The following is a 19,977-nucleotide window of genomic DNA, read 5'->3' as shown; positions in this document are numbered from 1 at the left end:
CATATTTATTAATAAATTACAGAGAAACCACTGGTATGTATGATATGTTTAGTTATCAGTCCCAGAGCAAAAGAAATAAAAAAGACACAGATACCCTATTTTTCCTCAGATTCCCTGGTGAGGGTGTGACTTGGTTTTTTCCAGCTCAGAATTAAGTATTAGACTCGTGTAATCTTGCAGGCTGTGATCCAAAGCTCACAAGAGTTAAGGGAAAAGCTCCAGGTGACTTCAGTGAGTTTTGGATGAAGCCCTGAATTTTTGTTACATATAAGCATTAAAACCGTTAGGTTTTTCAAGAGCACTAAGCATCAGCCAGATTATAGCTGGGAATTTTACACTGACTGTAGGGACCGGCACTAGGTGGGTAACAAGCACTTCCAGAAATTCTCCCCTCTCATAGTATGTAGTGATTTACTCTTCTGAAATCACATCCCAGGAGCCTTTTGCTAGACAAAACTCCCACTGATTTCAAGGAGCTGATTAGATGCTTATCTTGTCCATTTTACCATAATATCTTAGTTAGTGCCTTGTAATCTTTAATGTGTCTGTTCTCACAACACTGCTGTAAGGCAGAGCAGGGCTATTATACCCATTTTACTTATATGCTAAAAGTACTAAATACCACACAGTTGTTCCCACACCATACCTCTCATTTTCTGTTAATGATATCTGTTAAAATGCTGAGCCTTGACTATTGGCAGCTTAATGGGACCTCGTCCTTGATTAAAGCTCAGAGGCATTACTGGAATACAAGTAAGAAAATGCAGCTTCAGTCTGTTTGAGAGAGGAGTGAAATGCAAGCCAACAGTTGTCTGAAAGCAGAGGAAATACATTTTTTAAAGAAAACTTCTTAGGCTCTGCATGAAGATTTTTCTGGAGCAACGTGTAAGGTTAGTAGGGCTGAAAGCATTTAGTACTTGGACTCTCAAACAGATCTAACTCCCCTGTTTTTGAAAAGGCAATCTAAGTGCTAATGGCACATAAAACATTGTTAAGAGCACTGCTACAGCGGAGAGTTGAGCATTCAGGAGTTGTAAACTAGTGGGTCTGTGGTTAAACATCATAGAGCTTCCCAGCATGTGAGCTCTGAGCACACAGGGTGGGGGTGAGGAGGTCTGTGAGGATAAACAAGATTATCTGAGGGCCCTTTTCAAATATAAACACATCAGATTGTACATGCATTCTTATTTTGCTTGTTTTTTATGTTAGCGTGCTTAACTTTGCAGCATAACTCTTCCTACATGACTTGTTGAAATTTGTGTGTGTTTTTTCAGGTCTGTAAAAGACCAAACTTGAAAAGACTAAAATTCCATTATGTACAAGTGTTCTGTCACCCCTGGTGTTTTTCTGTAGGCTCAGATCTCCCATGCAAAGCACCACTTGAGCTGCCATGGACAGCAGTAGTGACATGTTTCCTGTGAACTGCCTCCGACAAGACATGAACTCTACCTGGCCTGTTTCAGTCATTTGTTAAAAGCAGGGGAGGGCCAAGAGAGGAATCTTAGCTTCTTCTCCAGGTTCTGGGAGGGAAGTGTGTTTTAGGGAGTACCAGACCCTCCTGGCTTTCATTCCTGCTTGACTAAAGCTACCCTATTGCTGTGAACATTCTTTGCTCATCTATCTTCCTTTGCCTGTGCTGGCTTCTTGCTGCCACCAGCCTCCATTCCTGTTCTCTTTCCTTAGTTTCCTTCCTCAAGGATCCTTGTTGAGAGCCTGGCTTTTTTTGTCATCTATTACTCTTTTCTTTCACTGAGGATGGATGGAACTGCCAGTTCCATCTTCTGTCCTGTTTCTGACTTCAAGTCTTCATCTGGTTCATTTATCCACCTACAGTCACCTGTTCTCTTCTGATTCCTGTCCTGTCTAGTGTCCTTTAACAGGCAGTCACAGTTTCCAATAGTTTTCAGGAGCTGCTTTTTGTCCCTTCCAGTCTGTCTTGTAGAATCCTCATTTTTAAATGTTTTTTTCTTTTACCTCACCCCTGTGAGTTTATGACTTTTATTTCCTTGTAAAAAACAGCTTACAAAAAGACAAATTAAACTCTTTCTCCTGGAACAGTCATTGCAGCATCGCTGTGGAGTCTCGTAGCCTGTGTGCTTTGCCTTTACCTCCTGATGGTACAGAAAACCTTAAGTAGCACCTGCTATTTCAGAAATTGGAACAATCTGTCCTTAAGAATTAAATATCCAGAAGCATTAGCAGCAAAAATAGAAGGCAAGAGGAGAATAAAGCATGTAAAGCTGCAGTTTTCCAAGAATTAGTTAGAGCTTTTCAAGGGAAGGGACACCAAACCATTTCTGCTTATGCTAAACTCTTTTTACTCCTTAGCCTTAGAACCAGCTGAATGGTTTTTGCTGAAGTTTTTCAAATGTTCCTCTTGAGCAAGCACTTGGCATTGGAAATTTCATCCCAGACACTTAAAACTTGGTGAAACTTGTAAGCACCCAAAGACAAGGTATTAACGTGGAGTATGTTAGGCAGTTTTCCATAGTAGGTGGCACTATTATCTCCTTCTCTAAATTGTGACACATACAAGTTTTCATGTACTTGGACTTTACTGTTCAAGTGTTTGTATTAGAAAATTGATCCCATGACAAGCCACTAGATTTATTTTTTCACTGTTCCTACAAAGCAATTCGTGTTTTGAGAAGTATCAACAGGATTTTATTTCGCATATGTCATGGAATCTGATACAAAGTTGTTGCTTTTGGGGTATTATTGAACATTCAAGAACTGTGATATAAAGAACAGTTCTTAAATTAGCATGAATTGCAGTGTGTTAAGTGCTATAAATTCATCCTGATGGTTTCCTGCAATGTTTGACTCAGCTGCAAATTACAGGGTCTAGTTCATTGGGTTTTATATTTAGGGGATTATATAGTGACAATAATAATCTCATTGGCTTTTTTAACTGAGCAGTAAGAGCAATGGCAATTAAAAAAAAACACATGAAAATGCTAGTCAGTGGTAGTAACCCAAATAAACAGAGAGTGTTTGGAATTCAGAGGAATTCAGATACCCAGAATGGAGCTGTGTGCTTAAAGATGACCTGCAAGGGATTGAGTGGAAAATAGTGTCTGAACTTTTCTTTGTATAAAGAAAGGCAGAAAAGATGGGGATGGTGACTCTTTCCTGCTTATTTTTCTTGTCTTGAAAGCAGCAAGCGTCTCATCACTGGTATTCTCTGTGTTTGCCAGAAGACCTCTTGGTGGTCTTGAAGGCTGCATCCTGTGAAATCCTCTCCATTTAATTGAAAGAGTGGGGATACTGAGTCTTTAACAGAGGTGTCTTTTTCTTGACTCAGTTAATTATGATTGATTAGAAAGCATTTTAAAAAATATGACTGAAATTTATTTCTTTTTGTCACTTAAGTACTTAACATTCTCTTATGATGTCATAATTTCTTTATATCATTAAAACCCTTAAAATTGATGGGGATCTAATTTGTAAGATAATTAATATATTGCATTACAGTGTCAAGTCCTTATTTATCTATTGTGAGGAAGCAAAACACATCCTGCGTGTCATTTTTATACTTTAAATGATTTTGTTAAGTTACTGTCACTTTAACACTTTTCTCATACTTCTTGCAGGGATTTTGTGAGCTAGTTATGTGTCTGCTCTTCCATTTATTTTTTCCTTCCTAAGTGATGCCAGTGGGATTTGAAACAGCACTCTTGTACCTCTGGATAGTTGATTTTAGTATATCTTAATGCTTATGTCTCAACTGAAATCATAATCCTCTCCAGACCCCTTAATTCTAATGTGGAGAGACATTATAAGAAGAAGCAGTTGGATTTGAAGAACTCACTGCTTGCCTTGAATTTGTTGTTGGTTTAATTCAGGTAGCAGGGGGTCTTATTTAAAAAAAAAAGGAAAGGAGAGCACAGCTCAAAATTGAGTTTGCATGTCAGGACCTGTAGTTTGCATCTTCATAAAAAGGATGCACAAACCTTTCAGGGCCAATGTTTTGAATGTCATGATATATATCAGCTATCCCAACTGACAAGAAGTTGAAAAAGTTATCAACAGTATTTATTAAATTCATGGATTTGCTGGGATAGTCATATTTCATATTTTAGGGGTGGTGGGTGGTGCCATTTGTCTTTCCAGCCTGCATTAAAATGGGGTTACGTAATGATTGTGTTTGATTTTCTACTTCAGTGGAGCAGCGCGACTTCATTGGAGTGGATGACACAGGAAAAAGATTGCTCTTCATGGCTAATGAAGCTGACTTGGATGAAGAACTTGTCATTAAAAGATCCATCCTTCAGAAGTAAGCTCATGGGTTCTTGTAATAGAAACTGAATTTGGGATGAGATAAAATAATTGTGTAGTAGGAGAGATGGTTAAAGACTAAGTAGGATGAGAAGGGAAGAGGAAAAGCCACTTTTGCAATATTCTGGGAGCAGTATTTTATTATTTGTTACATCATTGGAACCAACTGATAGGCTTGTCTTATACCTTTATTAGGAAAAATTCCAGGGAAAGAAAAAAAATGCATGAAAAAGTAACTCTTTTTGAAATGAAACCTATATTGCAATAGGTCAGATACAGTTTAGATTCAGAGACTGTGAAGTGTTAGGCCTATAAATGAATAGGTCCTATTCCATAAATGAAATGCTAGTCTCATTGGTTGAGTCCCAAGTGGATTTGCAAAGTGTCCATGAGAGGCTCTCAGGATTTCATGACCCTCTTACGCATTTAAGGCACAAAATCTCAGCTGTCTTTCTCGGCCCCAAAAGATTCATTACAGAAACCATGCTTATAGCCACCATTAAACTTCACAGGGGACTTGGATAAATATATCAAATATGCCAGACAAGCTGAGCTTTCTGCACTGTGTAATTCATATCCATTAGTAGGAGAAGGAAAGATGACTTGTTCTTTATGCTCTCCAGTACAGTGATTTTAGTTTTCTCAGGCACACGTTGTCTGACGTGTTCTGTGCAGAGCTGTGTTGGCTCCTTGAGAGGCCAACCTTTGTAGTTCGTCCCAGGCTGACAGTCAGACTTTCACCTCTGTGAGATGAGACACCTGTGGAACAGCCATTTGAGATCTGGGAATTCATCCATGTGGACCTTTTAAGTCAAGGATGCAGACATCTGGGGCCTGCTCTCAGATAAATCTCTGCTGTGAAAATGCCTCTGGTGTGTGCTGTAGGCCACAGCTCAGTGTAATCTTTCCTTGAACATCCCGCTACCAGATGTGAGGGAGATGCTCTGTGCCCATGGAAAGATGACACCTCCTCTGCCTGAGTTTAAGGATTATCCTAGAAGGAAGGTGATCAAGAGTGGGTTCTGTTAACTGTTGTAATGGAAGGAGTCTGTCCCAGCATGTTTCCACTGGCGCTCTCCTGGGCTTATCTTGGGCATGGCAGGGACCAAGCTCCAGGCAAGCCTTCTGAACATACACAGCAGCTGATTTGTATGGAGTAGGAAATTCATCACTGATGCATTCTGTGGGTTTGTGCACATGAAGACTAATAGATCTATTTTGGGCTAGGGGAGGAATATTTTATCTACTGTTAGTGACAAGCTTGTCTTTATGGCTTCCTCCTGGCACTAGAGGGTGGCTGTGGTATAATGATTTAGAAATTGCTGTAACATATGTGATCTTAGTTGACCCCTGATTTTACAGGTTCATTTAACCAGAGGATTCTCATTCCTATAGCTAAATTTATCAGGCTTTATCCTGCAGGCTAAACTTTGCCCTCAGTAGCACCTGTTCAGTTATATTGTCTTCAGCAGATCTTAAGCATTACTGTTTGGGATTTGGTGAATGGAGTGTTGATGATGTACAGATGGGATAAAAATCTGTCTGTCTCCCTGTAGTTCTTACATGCACAGCTATGAAAGCAAGTGTAAAGTGTTACCACCCTCCAAGTAAAGCCCTAAGATGCTAGGATAGTGTAGAAGAACAAAAAGAGATCTGCTAAGTGTTACAAATAATGAAAAATGAATAAAAATAATGCTTTGAAGTATCAAGCAGAAGTATTGGGTCAGTACCCATGTGGATGAGCCTCTGACAGCTGAAACCACCAACTGTGGATGTTTGTGTGTTCTCTGTCCTGCAGCTGCCATCTTTGGGAAGCTCTGAGGGAAGCAAAATATATATGGAAATCAAGTAATTTCATTTCAGGCAAATCCAGGGTAACAGCAACTGTGGGAGCTCTAGGAAGACAAAGTGTTGGCAGCTAATGATGTTTTAACCACTGAGTTGTCTAGACCTGCTCAACCCCTGATTTTCTCATGTGAGAAACAAAAGCAACTCTTGAAACAGTCTTTGAAGTCTTTTTTAATTCATCATACTAAAGAAAGAGAAAAAAAAAGCAAAAAAAAGTAAGCCCTCTCTCATTTTTTTCATGGATCATTTGATGTGACTGACTTTCAGCTGCCATGTTGGCTGTTTCTTGATCTCTGGACTTTGTTTTGATGAAACAACAGACTTTGTGGCAAGATGGTGGGAGAATTTCCAGTACACTCATTTGTTCCTCTGTAAAATACAATAGACATCTTGAGGGTGTTGCTTTTGTTTGTTTTGCTTTTAATGGTCCCTTTGAAGGGCTATAGTGGTCTCGTTACATGAACTCTAGAACTCCTCCAGTGCTTGTTTTGTTCTTCAGATCCTTTGTCTATTTTCTTTTTCCTGTCTCTTTTTAAGGAGGGGAGTGGAAGGAGGGACAGGGAGGGAGTGGTGAAAGGAATGGGAAGAGGGAAGATGAGCTTTTCTTTAAAGCTAGGAATCTTGTTACTGGTAAAAATCTAGACCCCATACAGAAATGGTTCAAAGGCCCTTTGGCTTCCCCTCCTCACAGGAGGGAAGTTGTGTTGACAAAACACACAAAACTGTAGAAGGCTAATTTAAATCCTTGAAGAAAAACCTTTTTCCTGACCTTTGCCTTCTTCCTATCATTGGATTTCATGCTCTTCACTTTCCTGCCATAAAAGGGCAGCTGGTGAGGAGGGAGAGGGGAAAACACACCTTCTCCTGAGTACCTTTTGAGTATTAAATATTTATTTGCTCTTGACCCGGTGTTTTGTAGTGGAAGTGTTACAGAATGAAACATTTTAGTGGAATTTCTAAGCTCATGGTGTAACCTGTTATTCTCTTTCTCAGTTTGGTTAGGATTTCTTTTCCAGATTAGTTATTTTGATTTGTGTTGTGGTTTTGTAAGTCATGGATAGCCATTTTGGGTTTGGGATTGCATCTCCTTGTTACACCACAGAAAGGAGTCTGGATTTGGCTCTTTGCTTGCCAGAGCAAGTCTGGCAAAGCTTTCAACTTGGCCGGTAAAATTATCTTTTATTTTCCCTGTGCTGTTAATCACCCTGATGACAAGTCCCACAGGTAGCATCCTCCCTCAGTAAACAAGTGGAAAACAATATCAAATACATCTATTCAGGCACGTTTTGGAGTGCAAGAGGCTGAGCCAAAAGACAAATTTATTGGTGGTGCCTAGAGAGACTAATGCTGCTGGGGAAAGCATTTTCAAGGAAATGGTTCCCTGTTTGGGTAATGAGAGCTTATAAAAAGCCATGAACAGCCTGTGCATGTCATTCACTTTGGCAAATAGCTGCAAGATGAGATATTAGAATGAAAGAAATACAGTTTGGGGATGTTTCAGAGCCAGCTTAGGGCCCTTTGAAGAGAAAAAAATAAAGTTATGTGCTCATCCCTGGAGCCTGGTTTTGCCGGTGACATCTCTCTGACTTGGGTCTTGACAGGATGAAGGAGTGAGGAAATGATGAGAATTCCATAGCTGCTGCCTCTGCTCTGGGAGGGGGCAAAGGTATTTGTTTTCAAAGCACGATTACAATGGACAGGGAGCTTTTTGCTCCACCTCTGATATTTATGGTCATGCAAAGTGAAACAGTAAAAGACACCTGTTGGAGCAGGTCTAAATTTGGAGCATTTCCTTTTAAGATCTTGTGGGCTGTGTAGGGGTGAGTTCAGCCTTCGTGGGTGTTCTGTCTGCACAGATGCAGGTGCAGGGCTTCTCCTAGAGAATATGTTAATAAATCACCATGACAATTCCAGCTACTTATTACCTCATGTGCTTCAGACAGAAAGGAATACCTCATCTATAAATATATACAGTACTAACATTAGTAACCTTGAAGTAACAATGCAGATCTGTTTTTAAGGTAATTTAGTAAAAAGAGGGGGTAAGATTGGGGAGTTTTTTCTTCCTTTTCTCCTTGCATCATGAAAGTAAAAATGAATGGTGTAGTATAATTTCGAAAGTCAGCATTGCCAAGTAGGTAGGTAAAGGGAGCTCAGAAACAGCTTTGATACACTTGATTTCCTTTCTGCTGCCTTGGGATGTCATCCTTTTTCTCTTTTTTTTTTTTTTCCCTGCTGATAATTGGTTTTAAATAAGTGAATCATATATAAGCATGCTGCAACTTCCTTAATGTTTCTGCTCTTTAAAACTGTTGTTCTTGGGAAATTGGCATCTCTGAAATACTCTGCTGCTCCTATGGTGGTTCTTTTTCTCTTTTAAAATATATTTCCGTTAGAAAAGCTGAGAATGACACTGGTATAGGCAGATGCTCTACACTATGAAGCATCCTAAACTGAATCATGGGCAGATGTCCTGTAGCAGATCCAGCTGTGCTGGTGAAGGGAGCCAACACCCTGAGCTTATGCCCAGCTGGACGTACAGTTGAGAACTCCATAAGCCACGTGTGTCAAAAATACTTCATGACTTCTGATAGATTAAATAGCAGGACTTTGGTAACTCGGTTCTGTTTTCTTTGTGCATTTGGCAGATGTTCCCACAAGCAGTGCCCCCACTGGCAGGGAGGAGGGGGATCCAGTAATGCAACTCAGTAGGAAAATCCTGAGGAGCAGTTCAGGACAGACCAGGGAGCAAAAACTCTTTGCTGGTCTTAGCTGCCTACAGAAGGAATACACATCCTAGCTTTGGTGGTGGTCTTTGAAAAATCAGGAGTTTTCACTATTAGTAAAGTTTTCTGACTAAGTTTCCTTTGCATTCAAGTGGTATTTTGAGAAATACCATAGAAAGTTGTTGGATATAACTTCTTTTCTCTAAATATGACCTCTATAGAGTGATGTCTTCTCTGTTGATCCAAATCTGCTCTTTCAATTAGTCCAGGTCTGGTCTTCTCACAAATAAAAATAAAATTTTCCGACTATCATCCAGAAAATAAGTAACATTCTTTCTGGCTCCTCTATCAAAAAATAGAAATTGTATGTGGTGATTTAGGTAATAATCCTTTTACAGATGCATAAGCCAGAAAAGAATCTGGTTCCCCTTCCCAGAATTGAATTGGTTTCACAGTACTAATAGGAATTTAGAAAGCTGTAAAAAGTTATTTTAGCCAGTAAAGCAAATGGATGTGACTGAATCAAAACCAGGGGACTAAGTCTATTGAATAAAAGGGTGTGACTTTTACACACTAACTTCTCAAACTATAATCACATTTTAAAAATGTTCAATCATATTTCTTTAGAAAAGAGGTTTTTGCTGAGCACTTCAGAAAAATATACTGACACAAGAGTTGTTGTTGTTTGAGACATGAGCATGGAGTAGATGTTCTCAGGATGCTGTGAGTAGGATTTGCATGCCTGTTTGGTTTCTCAGCTCACTAAGAGTAGCTGCTGTAGCTAGAAGGCATTCATTTTCTCAGAAAATTTGCCCTTTTTATTATGCATTTAAACTTCAGTCAACTTCATCTGTTTTTTCTGTAAATTTCTTGGGGATGAGTGTAGCCTTTAATTTCAGGAATGAAGTATTAAAAAAATTATTTACTGTTTCTAAAATGAGTGTAGCCAAGTATCATGAAAACTCTTGAATTTGATGCTTTTATATGTTACACTTGTACAATAAATGTGAACATAGTATGAAAGCAGTTAATGAAACATTGACTTTATATTTTAAAGAACATAGTGCTGTTACTGATTTTAATACTGTTGCTTCCATTGGATTTTATTGTTTTGCTGCTGCCATGTTATTTTATTCATACATTGGTGGGGGGTTGAAAGGAAGGTGCAGCATATCCAGGTCCTATTTATAAAAGAAAGGTCATGCTGTGTCTTGACAGCTTGTACAGGTGAGTGGTCATGAATCTCAGAATCTGGAATATGAGCAGGAGCTTCTGTTGAATGTAGTTATAGAAAGGCTTATTGTCAATGGCTTTCATTTTACTGCAGGATTCTGGCCAGTGTTCTAGCACACATAAGACTAAAAGCAGAGAGCTTGAGGCTCAGCATTTGGTTTCTAATCGGCAGTAAATGTATGTTGCATGGATTGCCATTAGTCATTTGTCTGTCTGTCTGTCTGCTGCGGTCTCAGACCAGCACTTAGCCTGAGATTGGGTTTTACTTTTCAGAGGTTTCGAAGGAGGATGGGATGACTGTATTGCTTGGACACCCTCGAGTCCATGTGACTTGGTAAATGCAGTACTCTGCATGAGTCATTCAGTCTGGACAGCACTGAAGTTGAAGCTCATTGTTACTCTAAGCCAGGCTCAGGTCCTAAAAAGATGATAAATGGTCTGTTCATTTTAGAAAGACATCTTAATGCTTTAGTACAGTTGCCACTGTTTACTTTTTAGCAAGGCTGTGAGTTACCTTATTTCACAGAGTTGATGAGGAAGCATAACCATAGTTCTTTTTGTGACATACTTAATGTCAAGCCCAGTTGATCCAGATGTAACCTGTGTGGTAAAAAATTCCTCTGGATGGTTTGTGTAGGGCAGAGACACAGAACAATCAATTGCTTGCTTTCAACGTAGATTTTCAGCCACAACGTGTATTCAGTGTAGCTGCCTGTTGGAATGTCAGGGTTTCAGCTGTGTCCGTGATCCTGGAGTGACCAGTAGGTGACAGAGGGGCACAGAGTTCTCATTGTGCAGTTGGATGGTACAGAGAGGAAAAAGCCAAAGGTCAGAGGAGTTCTCCCTGCTTGTGCGAGCGCTGTCAGGCTCTCCCCTAGCACATGTCCGCCATGTGTTCCTCATCAGGGGGATGTGGAACTCCATGACGCAGAGCGGACTGGAATGCAGAGTTAGTTAACACCCGCCGTTGGGGAATTTATCAGCCAATGTGGAATATGGCGGGGGAGGAAACAGCCTAGTTTAAAGCAAAGTAAGGGTGAAATGAGGCATGTGACTGTTCCTCTTCAGTTAAAAGGTCTGATTCTGCTTGGGGATGAGGTTCTGGCTCATGAACCCAGCCAAAGTTTGTGGTTCTCTTACTGTTCTGTGTTACTGATGCATTTTCAGTCCTTTAAATTTTGTACTTAGCAGAAGGTTTTTGCAGTGGCAGGAGGGAAATACCCCTGGGATTTTTGCAGGGAACCATTAATCTAGTTTATTCCAAGAAATCCAGATTTCAGAGAGCCTTTCCTCTATCCTGGTCACTGAGACCCAAATCACTAACTTGCAAGGACATATAAAAATAATAGCCTCTCCATTAAATTAGCTACACTTGGTATCAGCTGAACTGCAGTTGCATAATATTTTTAGTGCTGATTTATTGCACTTAGTTCATGGCTCCTGTGAACTCTAACCCGGGTGATTTACTGTGATGTTTCGCGCTGCGAAGAATTGCGAAAGTCATAATGGAAAGAGTCACAATTTGCAATTAGCTGATTGAAGGTGTATAGGGGCTCACATCCTTACTGGGTTTGCATTCTACTTTAGTTGCAGCAAATATATATCTTTGAGAAAGTTTCCATTCATTCAGAATACAATGCCGAATTCCCGGTTGAATAGCTGTAGTGTGGTTCTCCCCAAACAGCATTGTGCTGGCAGTTTCTGGAATTACACAGGAAATGAAGAGCATAGCAAACTTTCCTTTCTCTTGCTAAGACATGCTCCCCAGGAGTTCTTCCAGTAGATCAAGTAAATAGCGGAGATCTATTCCTAAGGGCAGCATGTTTCTGCTTTGAGAAATCCTAATTTTCTCTGGCTTTAAATCCATCCTTTCTTCATCAAATTTATTGCACCATTTCCCTAGAGAAAGCTAGAGAAGATGAGAGAGAGATTCCTTTTACAAGCAGTAAAACTGCTTATCCACTTTTCCTGGTGATTTCTTGTAGCATTCTCTTTCCCCAGTCACCAAATACTGTGTACTCTGTTAAGAATGAAGAGGAGGTAGCTGTTAGATATTGACATGTGAACTGACAATACAGAATGCTGTATCTTGCCCCATTACTCATTTTAGTATAAGTTGCATGTACCTGCATACCTGCATATTGGCCAGCAGCAGCTGTTGGTATTTCTTGGGTTGATCATCTTGAAATTCTTTAACCTTCTTAAAAATAAGTGTGTATGTATTCATAATCAGGTTGGTGAAAACTCAAAAGTTTAAAAAATCTGGGTTAGTTAGTACAGGAAGATTTTAAAAAGGAATAACTTACGTCCTTCAGAAAAATTTGGCTGATGGACTTTAATTAAACTCCTAGGGTTGGAAGCAAACCAGTAAGAAAGCAGGGAAATTTAAGTTAAAGCTCAACTTCTAGGTTTTTTGCATATAAATCATCCAGCAGCTGGTGAAATTTGCAAGAGCACCAGAGACTGTCTTCTAGTATTCCCTTTGATTTTATTTCCCCCCCTTTGCTTTATTATTCCCAAGGTGTCGCATTAAATATAATTTCAGCGGCTGTGTGTGTGTCCTTAACTTCTCTGTCCCACCTTTATGGTGTATGTGTGTTCATATATGTATACATACATGTGTAATATATAGCTTTGTTCACTGATGCATTGGTACAGCATTTTGTAGAACTAAGTAAGTTTTTTGGTTGTTTTTTTTTTCCCCCCAGATGAGCTACATCATTTCTGAAAATACCTCTGAAATTCCCACTTCTGTGACTTTGAGCCTTAGCCAGGTAGAATAGTAATAACAGAATCATGGCCAGTGGTGCCATAAATTTCAACTAAAGTATTGGGCAAGAAGTCTGATTTCTGTTTGTACTGTTGTTAGAGATATTTATGCAGGGCTGGTCTTTCAGCAAGTGTGATTATTTTTAGAGAGGCCCTCACTCCATTCTTGCTTTAGAATGTGCTGAGGATGTGTGTGGGGAAGGGCACCTGACAAACAGCAGCCAGACAGAAGGAATAAAATCCCTTGGGAAATAAGACTTCTTTTTATGGCCATTTTTCACTTCTAAGGCCACTTGAAAAATATTGTTCTTCAGGTAGATCTTGTTCCTAGATCCCTGGGTTAGCATTTGGGTGCCTGCCATTTTCCCAGACCAAGGAGCTACTGAAGACTTAAGCTTTTCCAGTAGGAAAGTATGCAAGTGCATACTTTTTGCAGCACCAGACACTATTGAAAGAATAATGGACCCTTCCCACATTCAGCTCCATTCTTCCTGCACACAGTCCCAGACCTCTGGAGCCACTATGCTAGCAAACGATTACATTCTGTTTTTCTTCTGTAACTCTTCCTAAACAAAATGTTAATTGAGACATTGATTTATACAATTCAGATTCCTGTGTTAAGTCAGCGTACTTAAAAGTAGCCTCTGGCTATTGAGGGGATAGATCAGTGAGACAAATTGGTGCTTGCTGGTATGTGTTTCTATATCTTACCCTTTGAGAAAATAGAATATATTTCAGATTTAAGGAATATGGCCTTTGCATGTGTTTGTTTTAGATGTACTCCCATTGTAGTGTAGCTTTGGAACACAGGATTCTATTCGTTCTCTGATTTACGTTGCTATATGAAGGAAGCATACTGGAAAGAAAAAAAACAGACTTTAGCATTTTTTTGTATTCCTTGATAGTTGTTAGAAAAAAATGTTACAATGCTAGGGGTATTATGTAGATCCCAGGCCCTCATATGTGATAGGGGTGACCATACCCCTATCACATATGAAAGTCTGGAAGACTAACTGCTTTCATTTCTCCTAAACATTTTAAAAACGTGACAGATATTTTTGCAAGCAATCTGTTGTAAAACACCTTCCCAGTTGATTTGGGCAGCTGTGTATGATCTACTTCTTCTCTTGTCGGTTTTATCCATAAAGAGTGAATGCTTTCTGAATGACAGGTTATGGTAATAAAACAAAGTGATACTGCCCTACTGAACAGTGGCTTCATTAAGGTTGTGTGCATAAACAAAGTTATAATGTACCTGTAAATCAAGAATGCCACAAACAGCAGAAATGCCAGACTCCAGAGCTGAAATAACCTTGTAGTTCAGTAGCCTGCTGCAATGAAATCTGTCACTTTACCTGCTCCTTCATTGCAGTGTTTCAAGTTCTAGCTGATTGATTCACCATCTTGGAAGCAGTGGATGAAAGGTTATGAACTTGTCAGTATGAGAAAAGTGGCTGGTACTGAGTATGAGTCAAAGATCATTGCAAACTGCAGCACAATAATTTAGAAGTTCATTTTACTTTGATATCTGTGCTTTGCCTTCTTAATTTTCGTACATGGAAACATGTTGTGTTCACAGTGGAAGTGACTCACAAGTTCCAGTCAAGACTTCTGGAAGGCTTCAGTCTGCTACCTGCCATATGTCTGCATATCTACTGCTGATTTCACTGCCCTTCCAATGGCAATAAAAAATTGGCCATGAGTGTTAATGCATGTCTCAGTGGAAATATCCAGAGTCTTAGGATATGGTATCTTAGGATATGGCTGTTTCCTAAGGTCTAGATACACTGACCTGTGAATGTTTTTATCATTGGGCAGTGCCTGAAAAGTTATTGTATGGTGAAGAGGTGAAAGCTGAACCATATTGTTCATCCAAAACCTTGAAATGAGCAGGGGTTTTGGGAAGGTGATGTGAGGCCACACCGGCTGGATGCTGTGCACACAGGAGAGTTGAAGAGAACTGCAGTGTACACCAGGGAAAGGTGTTGTGGCTGTGTCTTTGCAAAGGCTGATCTGACTTCTCTGTGTCAGAATTGTTGATCCCTGATTGCTGTGTGCTGCATGCATAGGGAAAATTAGATGAGGTTATAAAGAGCAGAAAAATTGATGAAATTCAGAAGTATTCATTCAAGGTAGACACTGACTTGAACTTGGATGTTGTCTCTAAAAGTGAATAATGTCTTACTTACATACATAGCTGAATGTTCATTCTCAAAATTCTGGGATGTTTTGGCTTTTAAATCTATAGTGAGGAAGGATAAGCAATATCTGTACTCATGGGGATCAAAATGCAGTGGGGGAAAAAAGGGTGTGTGAGAGCCCATTCTTAGTAGTCCTGTCTATTACTTTAAACAAAATTGTCACCCTCCCTGCCACTGCTTGTGTCCTGAAGAGAATTCATTGTTCACATCTCTGATGACCATTGTCATCCTGTTGAATAGTAAGACCCAAAATTGAGATTAGGAGTTACCAAAAAGCAAGAAGCCAGTGTTCTGCTGTTTACTTGATCATAGTGGGCTATCATTTGCTAAGCTAAGATTTTGACCACTTAGGGGTTTTTAGGCTTCTGAATACTGCTCATTAATGTAGTTATTTCATTGCTGAATGACAGCATATTTTTGTGCACTGATGTCAGTTCTAGTATTGTTTGAAAATGAGAGGTGTTTCTCCTTGCCAGAAGTAGAACTGTAGAATGGTTTGTACTTCCAGAAATTCCTTCATGGCTTCAGTTTGTGTTTGATTTTTGGCTGGTTTGCAAAAATATATGATCCAATCAATCCAGTCATGTTTTTAATTGAAAACATGCATAGTTTGTGTATATTAAAAAAGGATCATTTGCATGTAGAGAAGAGTCCATGAAAGTGTGTTTGAGAATTCCTACTTGCATCTGGCATAGAAAAGTTTAGGCAATTATTTTGTGTGTGTCCACTGTGTATTTTTTTTCTTTTTTTATCAATGTACGTCAGAGGTCTGAACACAAATAAAGCATGCTATGCAGACTAATTAAATCAATGCCTCTGTGGAAGCAATTTAGTTTCTGGAATTGCTTTTCTAAATCAGAGATGTAAACAAAAGCCTGGTTATTTTTATATAATTTCCCTTTGCCTCGTGTACGTGATTCTGGAAGTTGAAGACTTATATGTTTATGCCTCTTTTTACAGCAGAATATTTGCGTGGCTGAATTTTTATTGAAGCATAATTCCTGGTTTCCTTAAAGCTGAGCAGGACTACTGTACAGTGGGAACACCCATTAATTTGAGTTGCTGTGAAAGCTTTTCACGTTAAAGCTGTCAAGGCAGCAAATTGCCCACAAGTGTTTTTTTTATTAAGAGTTGTTTGCTGCTTTTGTAGAAACAGCTGCTTCAGGCACAGAAAGTAAATTGGGAGCTTTTTCTGAAAGATGGGTGTGCAAAGAACAGTTTAGCTGATGGGCTCTTACTGTCCCTCCTTCCTTCTCTACCTACCTAGGGATGATACAACTACCACTGCATTTTGTTCTGTCCCCAGAGACTCCTTTTTTTTCTGAGATGGGCTTCAGTTTGTTGTTTCTTGGTTGTCGTAGTTTCCTCATAGACTATGAGCTCATTGTGCTGGTTCCTTTAAAATGTAGAACACAAAGGTATTACCTGTCTTAAAAGTACAGAATGTGAAGGACTGTACACTTGAAGATCTGGTCCATTCTCCCATTAAATGTGCAATTCCAGCTTTCCAGAATAAAGCTATTTTCTAGTGAAGTCCAATATAATAATAAAATCTATTTGTGAAGAGTGCAGTTTCTGTGGTGTGAAGAATCAGACCCACCTCTTCTGTTGAAGTGGTAAAACTCCCTTTTATTTTTAATAGCAAATTATTTTGAGAGCAGAGCCCAGAAGCATGGAATTTTTAGAAGTAAAAATTTGGCTTCTTCATGGTCTTTTAAGGCTTCGTTAATTTTTGTTGTACTTATCGCTTCTTACCTCTCTCTGTGTTTACTTATTTTAACTGTCTCTGCAAAAGCAGCCATTGTAGACTTGGGCCTTTTTAATGTTACTAGCACAGTCTAGAGGGTTAGCACAGGGCTTTATAGTTACAGATTGGTTCTAATACATTTTTTTCTTTATAAACTAAGGGCAGGACTGTACACGAAATCTGTTATTGTATTTGTGCTTTGTACTCATGCACTTGTTGACTGTTTTACAAGCCAGTAACGTAGTAGCCACAGGCTAGGAAGCTTGCCCAGAAATCTGGCATATTTAATTAGTGCTAGTAAACAAGCAGAGTTTCAAATTTAATTTTTCCTTCTTTAATTCCTATAAACCTCAAGCCATTTAAAACTTAATTTTGACACTAGTTTCGTTTATGCAGTTGGATAATACTGAAACAGTCTACAACCACAGACAGAATGGTCCCAGTCTTTTCCAAGCAAGAAGGGAATAAAAGTTGTTTTGTTTTAATAGTATCTGAGGTTGATGTAAAATTGTAAATGATAATCTTCAGGTCATCCACTACCCATTTCTTTCTGTTAGGCTAAATGTTTCAAGATGAGGTAATTGTCATACCATGAGTTTAGCCTTGCAAAGGACAGGGACTGGATTTGTTGCTGCTCTGGTTTTTCTGCAGAGAGCTCTTCTGAGAGCAAATGATGGAACAGCTGAGCTCTGGTACTTGCCATGGCCAGTTTATTGCTTCTAGGCTGTGAGGTTTAAACTCACTGCCCCAGGTGGTATAAACAACAGAGGATTCAGTTGCTGTCTTTTCACTTGCTTTTCAATACCAACTTGTGATCTGTGCTGAAAATGGTTCTCTGCCACTGCTTTCACTGTGAGGCACCACTGAAGTCTGGATTGATGTTTCTCTTATGTAGTTAATTGCTGAAGCCACTCTGTCTCCAGCCATCTAATGTGCTGGATGTGATAGTAATAAAATATGTGGTAATTCTAGCCAAAAACTGGTCTTCAAAACTGCAGCTAAAAATTTCAAAAATTAATACTGGAATTGTGAAAGTACACAGATTAGCTGTCCTGACAACTTTTCTTTCAAGAATGTATTTTGGGTTTTTTTTTTTTTTTGGAGGGTTGTTTGTTTGGAGGTTTTTTGCCTTCTGTTTATAAAGGCAGCTCCCACCTTAGCATGTGCTGAAGTGAGAAGCTTCACTCTAATGTATGTGAAGTTTCTCAGTCAGCAATATCTGTTCCAGAGAAGGAAGGAAATTTGCTCAAAGTATCTTCTCATTGCATTGAATCCACCTGGATTTTCTTCTGCAGTATTCTAATTGCTGTATGATCACTATTCCAAAGGAATAAAATTCTTCCAGTTCAACCTTAAACTTTTATTCAGGTGCTACTAATGGGGGTGAAAAGTGAGAGAGATTCTTGGAAATCCAGCTCTGTCTTTAGTGCAGTATGTTTTTGTTCCTCTGGGCTCAATGCTATAGAGCTCCAACTTTAGCATCTTCCTGAAAGTGTTTTAGTTGTAGGTTCAGTTTCTTGTAGTAATAAGAAGCAGCAACTTCTGTTATAGCTATTAACAAGTCTGAAAATTTTAAATCATGAGTAATCTGGTCTAACCAGAAACTAATCCAGTGTGGTTGTAACCACTGTAATTACTTGTTAAAAAAAATGCAAGTTTAGACTTTGGGTGAATGTTAAGGTCATCTTGTGGTGATGATACTTTCTTGTATCTAGTCTTTTTTCCTTTTTTTTTTTCCCCTCTGATACTTACATTCCTCATTCCATGGTATTTCTAATGGTATTTTGTAAAATGCCAGTTAGCTATTAAAAAGAAGTAATCATATGGTTCTTTTGGGCTGAAAAGATGAGTGATGTCTGTCAGTGGCTTCAGTCTGACTTCAGTTCTCCTTTAGCTTTCAATTCTGCTGTCACTCTGCAAAAAGAATGTTACACTTGCTAATTTTAAGACATTAATTAAGTTCTTGTTTGAGACTGTCAAAATATTAGTTGATAAAATGTATAGGTTCTTTTAAACTAGAAAAGAGCGTGAGTATATCTGTATTTCTTGTGTGATGTCCGTATCACCTGGGGAGTTTCACAGCAGGACTGGGCTGTACTCTGAAGTGGTTGATGTCCCAAACTCTGATGGCTCTCACTGTCCTGAAATCTCACAGCTTAAGGCTGGTGCTGCCTTAAATCTGAGCTACCGTGTCTCTGAGAGTGTATCTGAATACCCAGGCTGAGTCATGACTTCATATAACCCAGTCAGGAAACCCCTCTGTTTTCTTGTAGGAAAGCAGGATTCATGGAGTCTGAGTGCTGATTCCTTAGAAGAATTTCCTCAACATGTATTTTTGTTTTATGTACCTTTACAGCACTGCCAAGGTGTGGAGCAGCCTGTGCCCTGGCAGTGACAGCCAGGCTCCCTCCACAGTGGCTGCAGAGCCAAGTTCTGTGCCCACTTTAATTCTGCCTGAGATAAAGCTGTTCTCATTACCTAATTAAATATTTTGACACTTGCGGTCAGTATGAAGAGTAGTTACCATGTCAAGTGCTAAAGTGTTGAGGTTCCAGTGGAATTGAGATGTGAGTAGATATGGTACTAAAAACCTACTGTGAACCAAAACTGAGGCAGAAGCAGTAATTGCAAAAATCAACAAAAACCCCACAGGTCAAAGCATCAGCTAAGGAAGCTACAGACTATCAAGGAGCAGGAACAAAGTAAAATTCACTTAATTAGCATTGCCAGGTTTAAGGCAGAAAGGCCGCATTTACCTGGACTGGATTTGAGTAGATTTTGGTTATAAAAACACTTAAATTTTCCCCATCTTTGGACTCAAAGCTCAATGTCTTCTTGCTTTCTGGACTGTAAGTTTTGGTGGGAGCCAGATGCTGCTTTGTCTAACATGTAGTCTTCCTTCTAACTCTAATGACCTGCTGTCAGGCTCTTGTCAGGTTTTTCTTCAGTCTGGTGAAATTTAACTTTCTTGAATGCAGATATGTTCTACAGAGAGACTCACAAAGGTGCACCTTCTGTCATGAAGAGCCCGTTTGCTTGTCAGGCAAAGATCCTAGCAAAGGGAAGTGAGTGATCAGCCTATGTCCTGTGCATAGCAACAGGTTTAAAGAGAGATTTTCAATTTTAATAAACTGGTGGTGCAGAAGTAGGTGATTCTCATGAGGTACCTGAACAG

At 39.3% G+C, this 19,977-nt stretch overlaps 1 protein-coding gene across 1 annotated transcript in view; it reads left to right on the top strand.

The window, feature by feature from the left end:
• EIF2B3 (eukaryotic translation initiation factor 2B subunit gamma) overlaps positions 1-19,977 on the top strand; it is a 94,307-nt gene that overhangs the window by 18,646 nt on the left and 55,684 nt on the right. Inside the window, exon 4 of the mRNA XM_064720166.1 lies at positions 4,165-4,276. Within this exon, the coding sequence (XP_064576236.1) occupies positions 4,165-4,276 (112 nt within the window). The remainder of the gene's footprint in view (positions 1-4,164; positions 4,277-19,977) is intronic.

The sequence above is a fragment of the Zonotrichia leucophrys genome, chromosome 8 (assembly GCF_028769735.1).
Source record: "Zonotrichia leucophrys gambelii isolate GWCS_2022_RI chromosome 8, RI_Zleu_2.0, whole genome shotgun sequence".
Lineage (NCBI taxonomy): Eukaryota > Metazoa > Chordata > Aves > Passeriformes > Passerellidae > Zonotrichia > Zonotrichia leucophrys.
Note: the sequence above shows the minus strand (reverse complement) of the source record. Positions and strands in the feature narration are given on the sequence as shown.